A 12,390-nucleotide genomic window follows, 5' to 3' on the forward strand; every position below is an offset into this window, starting at 1 on the left:
TCTATTTCTCTTCATCCCCACCTAGTTACTTAGTCCAAGCCAGCATCTTTTCTCACCTTGCTCTCCAGTCTACCACCCTCTCTCTCATGCTATGCCAGCCTCCCTGACTTTCTTGCCATTCCAGGAACACACACATGGTCCTCCCTGACTATCTAGTCTAAATCAAAGTGCTTTCCTCCCAAGCCCTCCCCTGTCACATCAGTCTGTCTCGTTATCACATTCTGAAAGGTTCTTGTTCATTCCATTTGCTTGTTTGTCTGCTTTTCCCTCCTAGGACATAAGCTCCAGGAGGGCAGGAACCTCATTTGCTTTATTTAACCTTGTATTCACAGCACTAAGAATAGTGCAAGGCATGTGGTAGGGTTCAGGAAATATTTGTTGAATGAATGAAGGAATGGTTTGCTGCAACCTAACGATACTCCTGTACCCAGTCCTGCACCCTTCCTCTCATCCCCTCCATAGCACCTCGAGGGCTCTTTCTCAAAGATAACTGTCATGGCATCACTCCCCAGCTCCAAGCTTTTGGTAACAGGATTGGCAAAATGTTGACAACAGTTGAAGCAGGGTGAGGAATATATGTGGGTTTCATTATGCTTTGACTTTACTTGCTTGTAATTGACTTATGTTTGTTTTAAATGTTTTAAAATTATGGAAACAAAAAACCACCATAAAACCTTCAATGGCTCCCACTGTCCTTAAGATAAAGCCTAAGAGCTCCTTATCCTGCTTCCTAGGCCCTTGGCTGTCTGGCCCTCTGCCAGTCTTCCAGCCTCACCCATTGCCAGTCACCCAATTGCCTTCCACACTCGGGATCCTCAGGAAACATCCACACTTCTCGTTAGTACCAGGAACTGTTACAATGCTCTGGGACAGTTGTTTGTTTCCATTTCATGAGTATGGAATTGACTAGACAACTGTATGGCTGCTAGAAGGCCTTGTCAATTTGGAGAGCCTCCTGTAGGTACAGTCTATGTATCGGCCATGAGGGTTTCCATCTCAGCCTCATTCCTTCTCCATTTTATGCTGCTACTTTTTCTGTCTTCTTTTGCTTCCACTTTTATTATCTTTCTGTGACTGTCTTCAGATCCCTGCTGGTACAGAGTCTCCTTTAAGCCATGGGAATTATACGCTCCTGGATTTTAAGGACAGGAATGGATGTCCCACAATGTCCTTGCCATCTTGGTTTGTGTGGTCTCCTATTTCATGACATTGCTCCTTACCATGTGTACTGCAGTGGAAACCCATTCCCTTGAGTGGGCACTCTGTCTCTCTCTCTCTGTCTCTGTCTCTCTCTCTCAAATGTTCTTTTGAGAAAAAGCAGATCCCAACTGGCCTTTATTATGAGAAGCTGCTTTCAGTTTCCCTGAGTTTCCAGGTAAAGGGGTGAGCTATGGTATCAAATGAGATGGGAAGATGCCCCAATCATGAGTGATGTCCCCTTGTTAGCAAGAATCCCAGTGCAGGACCCCAGAGCCATTTTGTCATACTGGAACCTTACTCACAGTTCACACTTGTGAGCACTTACTGTGAGCACTTAGAGAAAACAGTGTTTTTAGCTCCTGAGATGTGTTAACTCAGTCCTTAAAAATTCTGGAAGGAATGTAGTGTTATGACTGCATTTCCATTTCACAGATGTGAAAGCCAGGGTCCAGCTAGTAAGTGACACAAATAGAGGCAGTGATACAAAAATCCAGAATACAACCAGAGGCAGTATGACCCTGGAGCCTGTTCTCCTAACCACTCTGAAATTGCCTCTCAAGGTCCCCTGGGGCTTCCTGAGCTCCTGGTTAGTGACTCCGGTAATCGAAAGCCTCCCAGCATCTCCTCCACTACTGTTCATTATTCACAGAGACTGGGGTGAGGGACCCACTTGGTCTCCTTCCCTGGCTTCTTTCTCCCATCCTGCCCTGCCTTGCTAGATTATTCTTCTTGACAGCCCTGAACACCCTCCTTCAGAGGCCTCCAGGGTGGCAACCCATCGTCAGCTGCAGAGGGCCCCAGACCTGAAGGATCCTGGAACCTGAAGGGATCTGTGGGCCTAAACACCCTCAGGGAAATCCTGGAGCTGTCTGCAAGCTAGTTCCACCATATCCATCCACTTAGCTAAAACGCATCCTTTGCTGAAGCCAGCCTGGTCTCATCCCCACTTCTACCCCCAAGCCTTGTTCATGATATGCCTTTGCCTACAATGCCCATCCTTCTGCTTCCTGCCAATCCAGACCTTACCTGTTCTTTAGGTCCCACTCTGAGTTCTACCTCCTCCAGGAAGCTTTCCCTGAACAACACCACCCCCAACCAGGGGAGATTTTTCCCTATTTCTGACCTTCTTCGGCATTTATGGCCACCACTGTATTGGTATTTGATTATGAACTTTCACTTCTTACCTTTGCCCATGTGTGTTTCTGGTTGGTTTCTCCATCTAGAATGTAATCCATTTGAAGAACTGCATCTTATATGTTTATCTATCCCTGTGGGTTGTCCAAAATTTCTTGCATGTGGTTTATGTATCATAAATCTCTGTATGCAGGACTCACAGGATACCAGGAAAGGGGCCCCCAAGCTCTTGATTTACCGGCATCAAAGGTCTGATTTGCCTTCATGACAGGACAGGAGGCTAGGACCATTTAGGTTTTAAGCAGCAGCTCAGAAAATAGGGCAGATGGATACCTTCCTAACTTTGTATAGCAGGGGAAGTGTTCCTTTAAGTGTACTCTTCATGGGAGTCCAGTGTGTAAAGCAGGTGAGGGTGGAGTCGTTCTGGCTCCCCTGGAGTGGAGCTGCTCTGTGTCCCCCACCCCTCCATGGCAGCTCCAGGCACTGCGGAGGAGACCATGGGACTGGAGTATCATAGTTCCAAAAATTGCTAGGAAAAATCACGTCTTGCTCCAGATTAAAAGAATTTATTAATTTGGATTATGGAAAGGAGAAATTATATGCACTCATTTTATTAAAAGCATTTTTGCTATTATGTTTATAGAATGGCAATTAGGCAGCATTTTCCCCTTTGTTATACACACTTGTTGGTTTTTTTCCCTCCATCAACCTTGTTCATGCCTCATGCTTTTGAAGGGAAGATGCTTCTGCCAGAACCTTCAGTGCATTTGAGTAAAGGTTCTGTTTACTCTTTAATTTACCCCATTACACCAGCATCTCCTTGAGAGTGGAGTCTACTGGGCTTTACTCGTTTCCTCATCTGCAGCCTTGCAGGGTGCCTGGTATGTAGTAGGTGCTCAGTAACTGAACTCCCAAGGGGTTTGAGTCTTTAATTATACAGCCACCTCTCAACGAGCTAGACCCGGCTCATGAGCTCTGCGGATGATCCATGGTGAATTTTAATGTGGCATTGGCATCCTCCTGCTGCTCAGCTTAAGCCTGAGCCACTTCCCCGTCCTCCCCCTCCCCACCTCCCCGCTTCCCCTGCCCAGCTGGCATGGGCTCAGAGAATATTAGTTAATTTTAATATTAGCCTAGGAAAGATTAATTAGGAAAGCAAATTTGCTCTAAAAGGTGTAATTAATTCCGAAGCCAAACAGAAGAGAGTTACGGATTATCTGCATTGCTGCTGCCTTCAAGTAGTGTGGATAATCAAGGGTTGACTAGACAAGTGCAGAATAATTTTTAAAGTGTCAGTGCTGTGTAGACCAAACTCCATATGGTTCCTTATGTAAGCAGGCTCATGCCTGAGACAAAAGATTTGTACTGAGATGGTGCCTATGCAAGTGAAGTGAAGAGGAAACACATAATCAGCCATCCTGTTGTGGCTATTCTGCCTTCTAAATCATTCATGAATCGTGTATCTTCCTCTCTAGTCCTCCCCCAAATGGCATCATCTCTTTTCTAGACTGTTGTAGTAACCTCCAAGGAGTCCTGTAGCCTCCAGACTGTTCCTTACCAATTCATCCTCCACTCAATATCAAACTAGGTGTAATTATACCATGAGCTACTTATAAACCTCTACGTGTGCCCAGAGGTGAAGGCAGAGCCCTTAGCATGGCACACCAGATCCTTCACAAATTGGAAGGATCCACCTATTCAACCTGGCTCATTTCTCATCTCGCTTACCACGTCCTAGAATGTCTGTCCCCAGCCCCTTGTTTATAGGGAAAACTGTTGCTCGTCCTGGAAGTCTCAGCTTCAACGTACCTTTGGACCCTTACGGTTCAGATTCTGGGCTCCTGCAGCATTCCTTTAACACTTTATCTTATTTTTTGTAGCTATTTGTTTCCTTTTCTCTTTAAGGAGACTGTGAGCTCCTTGAAAGAGGGGCTATAGCTTTTGCATCTTTGTATTCTCCTCTACCTCTCCTTGATTTAGGCCAAGCATAACCCCTATCCCACAGGAGATGATCAATAAATAATTTTTGAAAGAAATTGATCAGCTAATGATTTCAACAATGATGCCAACCAGATCAGCTCAGTGAAACCCAAACTTCTCCCTTTTCCCTCCAGTCAGTAGTAAATTCGGCCTGAAATGTCTGGGGAAATGCCTCCGCTTTCCACTTCCTTTTGCCTGCATAGTGGAGGCTCAGAGGCAGGTGGCTTCAGGAGGAAAGTTATCTGAGAATGGTGAGTGATGCGGGCTTTAGACTGACAGCTGCTGATCTTTGCTTTAGTTGATTTCTCCTTTTGCAAATGGTTATTGGCAATTGAAACTGCAAATCTACTATCTTCTCCCCTATGTAAATTGCATTTACATTTAAATTGTGCATTCTTCCAAAGAATGGGGTTAGTAAATAACTCGAAGATTAAATTTGAGGAGAGGAAATTGTGCCCCACGTCAAACCTGAGACTGAAGTGACATCTGGCTTTTACTATTTCCGTTATTTCAGTTTAATAACAGCATGTGGCATTAAGGGAAGAGAAATTGGATCTACATTTTAATGAAAGGAGGAAGCTCTCAGGGTTTAGATACCTTATCATGTTGAATGCGTAGTCAATTGGCAATTAAAACTTGCTTCCCTCAAGAAATGGAATAAAATATCTTTGCAGCCATGGGGAGAGTGAAAAACAAAAAACAAGCTAATGCTCAGGACTGCACAGATAAAACTGAGGGAGATGGTGTGCTGCAAACAATTAAACCAAATATTTCAGGATAGCACAGAGTACAGGAATTCATAAATGGAATAATGCTGACAATAGAATCATAACTATGCTGGTGGATTTTCAAGAGAATAATTTCAAGCAGAATAGTTTGCACATGATACAGGGTTCAACCCATAGATGTTGATTGAAATCATCTGATTTAATCCTTTTCAACCTAGCTTGTTTTAAGCCCCAGAGATTTAACCAAGAAAATATTCTAGAAATGTCTGTTTCATCCCAATAGTCAAACTGTTTAAATGGAAGCAGTTCCACCTGCTGGCTGCTTTTTTGTTGAAAGCAATTCTGGGAAATGTAAACAAAATGCTTGTGCATCCTAATAACCCAAGCCTATCATTTATTTGCTTTGATGGAAACAAATGTGTCAATTTTCAAAGTCTTTGTTTGGTGAATGCAATGTTTGGATGTTGGTAAATGTTTGCATTACATGTTTGTTTGAAAACTGATGCTCTATTCAGAAACTGTGGAGCCATAGCCCTTGGAGCCACAGCCTGGGAGACTCAATAGCTTTCATAACCATCCACCCAAAGACGTTCAGCTCTTTCCCAGAATCTGGAAAGGACTGCAACTATAGACTCCCATGGGCAAGTGTAAATGAGATGAAGCCTCCTGAGGAAGATACTGGATGTGGGAACTTTCTGGGGCTAGGGCTCATGGGTAGAATAATGGAAAACATTTATATAATGCTTTCTATGTGCCAAGCACTTTATATGTATTATAACTCATTGAATAACATAGCCCTTTGAAACAGGTACCATTTTTATTATTCCCCGTTATGGACAAAGAAGAGGAGACACAGTGAAATTAGTAACTTACCTGATGTGAGGTCACCCAGTTGGGAAATGACAGAACTGGGATTTGACTCTAAGCAGCCTGGCTCCCCTGTCCTCTTCACCCCTTTCAGATCATTCCCTCTATCCCTGCAATTTAATGAAGGCATTGCTTTTTCTCACAGTTACATTTTGTCTTGCACACGTCTTTAAAATCTAAGCAGTCTTTCTTGAAAGATGCAGGTTAATAGTCTCACAGATCTTTCCTTAAACAAAATAAGGCAACACCACGTAGGTTTTTGCAATGTAGATGATAATATCTGTCTCCGCTGTCTTATAAAAGTGTCCAGAGGATGAAATGAGATGATATGAAAATGCTTTGAAAAGGGCAAATCCATCAAACTTCTGCAATGTATTATTATTTATCTGCCCTCCATCCTGATTTCTTGTTTTCTTAAATGAATAATCCTTAACAAATTAATATAGGTTTCTTCCACTTTCCTATTTTCCCTGGAGTATATGGTCAAATTGCCCAACTACTAATATGGGCCTTTTAATGGGTGGTCTAGACACTTGAGTTTGTTTGATTTCTCCTTTCTCTTCCTGGTTTCTTGACACCATTTGGTTTGGTAGCAGCTCCTTACTTACTGTGCATAATGATAACTTCTCCGCATCTCTTGACATTTTATCATGGCAGTGTGCCTATGAAGTCGACCAGTACCTCCTTCTGTTTGAACTTAGGTTCAATTAATCATCTGATTTGCACATCAATCTGTTGCTATGGGGGTTACTGATGTCACACTGTCAGTATTATGATTACCGTAATATCTAACAGGCAAAAAGGGACTGGTTGCTAGTGGAAACCTCAGGGTGAAACTCACCCAGCTTTAGTAACCAACTCGATTGCATAGACTTTAGATAACCATGTGAAGGGGTAAGTGAATTAATCATCCAGTTGGATTCCATTTGAATATTTTTCTTCCATATGTGTGTTCCCTCTAGGCAATTGTCTAGTGTCACTTGAAATTGATGAGGGCTCTATTGGAGGTTATTTTTGGGAAGCTGGTGAAACAACAGACAGCTGTTCTCAGGAACAAATGTCACAGAATCTGCCGAAGCTAGCTTCCAGTAAAAAGGAAAGAAAAAAAATCTGAGGTGCTGAGGTGCATTGTCCTTTTTCTTCCTAGCATTAGTTTGTTTCCCACTGGCCTAAAAGTGTTAAGTCAGTTTCCCAAACACACAGAAAAGGAGGAAACTAACATTTACTAGGTACCTACTATGTGTGCTAGAATGTGACTCTCTTTAAAGCATTGCTTTAAAGTAGAGAACTGTCAAACTAGGTATTCCAGAACAACCCTATTATATATAACAATTCATGACTTTTTCTAGCTTGTATACAGTGTTCTTCCTAATTGGACATTGACTGATCACCAACAAAAGCAAAGTCATTATTTAAAATTGGTCTAGATCCTCCTACGCTGAATAATTATCTTGCTGTTGTTTTCACTGCAGTATTAAGCCTTGAAACATGATAGAAATGTGATACAATAAACTCCAAAATTTAAAAATCTCTGTTAAAAGGTTTGACAAATGGGTCTGTCTTTTTGCGGATTTTGTTACGTAGGTAGAAGGGTCAACTCTGGGAGATCAAAGGATCAACTGGATAAAACTGATTGAACTTGAGGTTGTGCAGATTTGGAAAGCCATATCAAGATTTGCATAAATCTATATGAATCAATTTGTGTGCCAGAGAGTGAATAGCTGACTTTTTTTCAAATACCAATTCAGCAATTACTAAGTCTGCTGGCGGTTAATTAAAAACTACCATCTTGTTATGTTCAGAGTTAAATTACAAGTGTGAAAGCTGCTACTGTTTGCAATAACTGAATGCTCTGTACTCTCTGTCCTGTCATCAAAAGGAGGGCAGGGATAAATAACTTTTATTTAACTCAAAAAAAAAAAAAAAAAAAAACCTCTCAGCTCTTTCATATTTAATTAAGTTCTTATCTTCTCAGAGCTTGAGTTTTACTCGGAGTTCCTGAGCAGTAATGGAAATATCTATTTATTTTGTCCAGAAGATTTTTCTCATATTCATTGAACAGAACAGTTATAAATAATTGAGCCCTAAAGACACTGGGGAAAATGACACCCATCCAAAGTTTTACAATGGAGGCAACTAATCCCAGCAGGGATTTATGGCAGAAGTAGAAAGTGCTGATTTTTGCTTTACTGCCTGTGCACCTAGGAGGTTGGGGAGATAGGGTTATAAACACTTACGTGGATTGGTAACATTTTAGTACTTATTTGTAAGGTTGTCTTAATGCATTTAATGTTTTCCTATTTCAAGGATTCTACCATCAGAAAAGAGGCCAAACGTCTATCACCATGGTGGATGTGAAGTGTCTGAGTGACTGTAAATTGCAGAACCAACTTGAGAAGCTTGGATTTTCACCTGGCCCAATACTACGTACGTACAGTATGCAGCAAATATTAGAGACTTGTCATTTATGGTTTATAAACAACTTACAATAGAAGGAACATATGCAATAAAACCATTAAAATAGAAATAGGAACATAGAGAAAACAGAAAACCACAAGAGGGAAGAGGCAATAAATATACCCAAATCCTATTAACAGATTAGGATTGGGTGTTTGTCTTACTGCAACCTCTGCCTCCCAGATTCAAGGGATTCTCCTGCCTTAGACTCCCAAGCAGCTGGGATTATAGGCATACACCACCACATCGAGCTAATGATTTTGTATTTTGCAGAGACAGGATTTCACCATGTTGGTCAGGCTTGTCTCGAACTTCTGACCTCAAGTAATTCACCTGCCTTGGCCTCCCAAAGTGCTGGAATTACAGGTGTGAGCCACCACACCCAGCCCATGGATTGGGTGTTTTTCATCAGTGAAAAACCAGTTACTCTTTATTATGTGGTTCAATTTTTTTGTTTTGTTTTTAGTATGTAGACCTTGTTAGCTATTTATTTATTATCTATATTCCCCATAGATAGGATGCACAGCCTTGTCTGTCTTCTCAGATGTGTCCAATGCCTGACTCTGTGGTTAATCCATACAGGTATCACCTAAGTGTTTGTGGAAACGAAGGAAGGAGTTGAACAGCTGCGAGTCTACCTCGTTTAAAAAGCCATAATTGGGCAGGGCGCAGTGGCTCATACCTACAATCTCAGCACTGGGAGGCCGAGGCGGGTGGATCACTTGAGGTCAGGAGTTCAAGACCAGCCTGGCCAACATAGCAAAACCCGTCTCTACTAAGAATACAAAAATTAGCCGAGTGTAGTGGCGCACACCTGTGGTCCCAGCTGCCAGAGGGGCTGAGGCAGGAGAATCGCTTGAATCTGGGAGGCAGAGGCTTCAGTGAGCTGAGATCATGCTACTGCACTCCAGCTTGGGAGGCAGAGTGAGACCTTGTCTCAAAAAAAAAAAAAAAGCCATAATTAACCAATAATGTAAGGGATAAGAATAAAAATCTGAATTATGAAATACCTTGAACCCAGTAGGCTCATATATATTAAAAAAAGAACAATTTAATTTGTTCTCCAAATTCTTCCTCAGCTTCCACCAGAAAGTTGTATGAAAAAAAGTTAGTACAATTGTTGGTCTCACCTCCCTGTGCACCACCTGTGATGAATGGACCCAGAGAGCTGGATGGAGCTCAGGACAGTGATGACAGCGAAGGTACTGTCATAAGCTGTACTGCTAGATAGCAACTTTGCACTTGTTAATACCTTGTCCGGCATGATTTATGCAGGTTTAAACGGTGTGCAGCCTGACCCGTGAAATAGCCACTTGGCCTCTTTGCACAGAGAGCCTGGAAAATAGGCCCCTGGGCTGTAAAAGGAATCTGTAACTTCACATCTGTATTCACGCTAGTGACTTGACTGGGTGGCAAGTTGAGGGAATGACTGCTCAACGTGCATGTCCTTTTACTAACTAGAGCCAAATGTGTGGTGATGCCTTAAAATCAGAAATTCCTACAGGTAAATTTTGGGCCTCCTTTGAGGTCTCAACCTCTGCTTTCCTTCAGTTGATAAATCTGACCATTATTTTGGGGGGATTAAATGATTTTATGCCTATTAAGAAGGATGAACCACAGTGATGACTCCCACCTACATGTAATCCTAGCACTTTGGGAAGCCAAGGCGGGTGGAGCACCTGAGGTCAGGAGTTCGAGACCAGCCTGGCCAACATGGTGAAACCTCATCTCTACTAAAAATACAAAAATGAGCTGGTCGTGGTGGCACACACCTTTAATCCCAGCTACCTGGGAGGCTGAGGCAGGAGAATCACTTGAACCAGGGAGGCAGAGGTTGCAGTGAGCCAAGATCATACCACTGTACTCCAGCCCAGTGGACACAGCAAGACTCTGTCAAAAAAAAAAAAAAAAGATGAACCAGATTATACCTCCTTGAAACCCCTCCTATGCTGACTGCCCTCCTGATTTATATGACAACTGACAGCAGCTGGTCTCTTTCAGGTCACAGAATGTGCAGGGAACCGGGGTCTCCAGGATCTCTGGGCTTTGCTGACAGTGGCCTCTGCTCTGGGTACACCATTCTCCTGCAGTGGTTTCTAGCTTCAGGGATCTTAGGGGAAGGGCTTGGAGATTCCCACAGTACATTCCAAGGCGTTTCCATTCAACAAATATTTATCAGGAGTTCTCTATGAGCCACAGTAAAATAACAGGAACTACCATTTATTGAAGGCCACCAGTGCAACCTGGGCCAAATGCCCATCGTCCCATTTAACTCTCACAGCACTTGGCAGAAGCTCAGAGAGGCCAAGTGACTGGCCCAGCATCACTGAGCTCAGAAGCAGCCCCAGAAGATAAGCATGCATTAGCATGGGCCATGCAGAGCAGGACCAATCTGTCTTCATCACCATTCTGTGTCCAGCTCCTGGAATAGTTCCAGGCACATACCGGGACTCAGTGTATGTTTGTTGGATGAAAGAAAGTGAGAGAACTGAGATTTGTACCCAGTCTGCCTTTCCAAATGTGGCTCTTTCCACTCCATACCCTACATTTTTCTCATAATTTCTATTGTGAGGATGAACACATTACATTTTTTTTATCGTGTCTGATCTACAAAATAAGGACAGTATCATACAGTTCAAATTAAAAACTGGATAAACCATGCAAGTGCCTGGGGCCCTCTGAAAAATCCCCTTATCCCGACATTGGAGGTGGCACAGATACTGAAAGCTTTCCCCAGGGGTTAACACTGCTGGCCTCACTAGAAAAGGATGGCAAGGTTTAGGGATAAACTTCACTGGCCCTTGAGCAGGCAGTTAGCATGGGGGTACCTCAGGGAAAGTGGCTACCCGAGGCCTGTCCTGGTTGTAGATTGTGTTCAGAGTCCTGTCCCAGATCCAAGCCTGCTTCTGTTTCCTGCCCTGGGGAGGGGCTCAAGAGACCAAACCAGCACTCTGGTGAAAAGCAGTGCCAGGTTTAAGATCTCAAAACTGCTCACGACTGCCCAGGACTTCAGGTTAAAGCTACAAAACCAAGCTGTTGTGGTCTCAGTCCCCGCTATCCTGGGTCCCAGCATGTAGCCCTCCACAGAATTGCGTTGATGCTAGGGCTAGGAGAGAATTGGTCCTTCCGTTTGTAAGGTTTGCCACTGCTTTAGATTGTACCTCCCTGATCTAAGCCAGCTACGGGCCATCAGGTCGAGGTGGAAGTGCTGATTCAGTCCTACCTTTGTAATGCAATTCTGTGGTTGCCACACGCAGCAAACCTAGTTCGCCAAGTTAGGTTTGAACCAGATATTTGAATTTGTTCATTAGAAAAGTCTCATAGCCACTGGTACCATTAGAGTGGAGGAGTTGTAATGAACTGGAGTGGGGCATCCTATGGACTCAGCCTTCTCCTTTCATGGAAACACCTAGTCCTGGAATGGGCTTGGAGTGGGGGTGGAGGTGCAGGGAGCCCTAGACCTGAGGCTGAGCATGAGGTCATCCAAACAATCAGTGGGTTTGATTTTTCTCATTTTCACTCATTGACTGTCTTGTCGGTGGGCAGACATAACTTTAATTATCTAACTGCTTTCAAACTTTCCAATTTTTTTTTTTTTTTTTTGAGACAGAGTCTGTCTTCCAGGCTGGAGTGCAGTGGCATGATCTTGGCTCACTGCAAGCTCCGCCTCCAGGGTTCATACCATTCTCCTACCTCAGCCTCCTGAGTACCTGGGACTACAGGCGCCCACCACGCCCGGCTAATTTTTTGTGTTTTTAGTATAGACCAGGTTTCACCGTGTTAGCCAGGATGGTCTCGATCTCCTGACCTCGTGATCTGCCCACCTCAGCCTCCCAAAGTGCTGGGATTACAGGCTTGAGCCACTGCGCCCAGCCCAAACTTTCCAAATATTTTTGACTCGGAGAGCTCGTTTAAAATGGATGTGTAACCACCATTCCTTCAGGTTTATCAAAATGCTTCTTTGCAGGCTAATTAATAACATCGTTTTCTGTCCCTAGCAGTTCCCCCGATTTTAAAGGCTTTT

At 43.3% G+C, this 12,390-nt stretch overlaps 1 protein-coding gene across 5 annotated transcripts in view; it reads left to right on the forward strand.

Annotated features, from left to right (window-relative positions):
- The window catches only part of LEMD1 (LEM domain containing 1), a 62,858-nt gene that overhangs the window by 21,153 nt on the left and 29,315 nt on the right, over positions 1-12,390 (forward strand). For 2 of the 5 annotated variants that reach the window (XM_011990405.1, XM_011990408.1), the window contains exons 1-3: positions 6,707-6,803; positions 8,217-8,336; positions 9,446-9,568. In XM_011990405.1, the coding sequence (XP_011845795.1) occupies positions 8,255-8,336; positions 9,446-9,568 (205 nt within the window). In that variant the 5' untranslated portion in view covers positions 6,707-6,803; positions 8,217-8,254. Of the gene's footprint in view, positions 1-6,706; positions 6,804-8,216; positions 8,337-9,445; positions 9,569-12,390 lie in introns of those variants that run through there. The other 3 variants (XM_011990407.1, XM_011990410.1, XM_011990409.1) reach the window with 2 other exon arrangements.

This window comes from Mandrillus leucophaeus, unplaced genomic scaffold, assembly GCF_000951045.1.
Source record: "Mandrillus leucophaeus isolate KB7577 unplaced genomic scaffold, Mleu.le_1.0 Scaffold38, whole genome shotgun sequence".
NCBI classification, from domain to species: Eukaryota; Metazoa; Chordata; class Mammalia; order Primates; family Cercopithecidae; genus Mandrillus; species Mandrillus leucophaeus.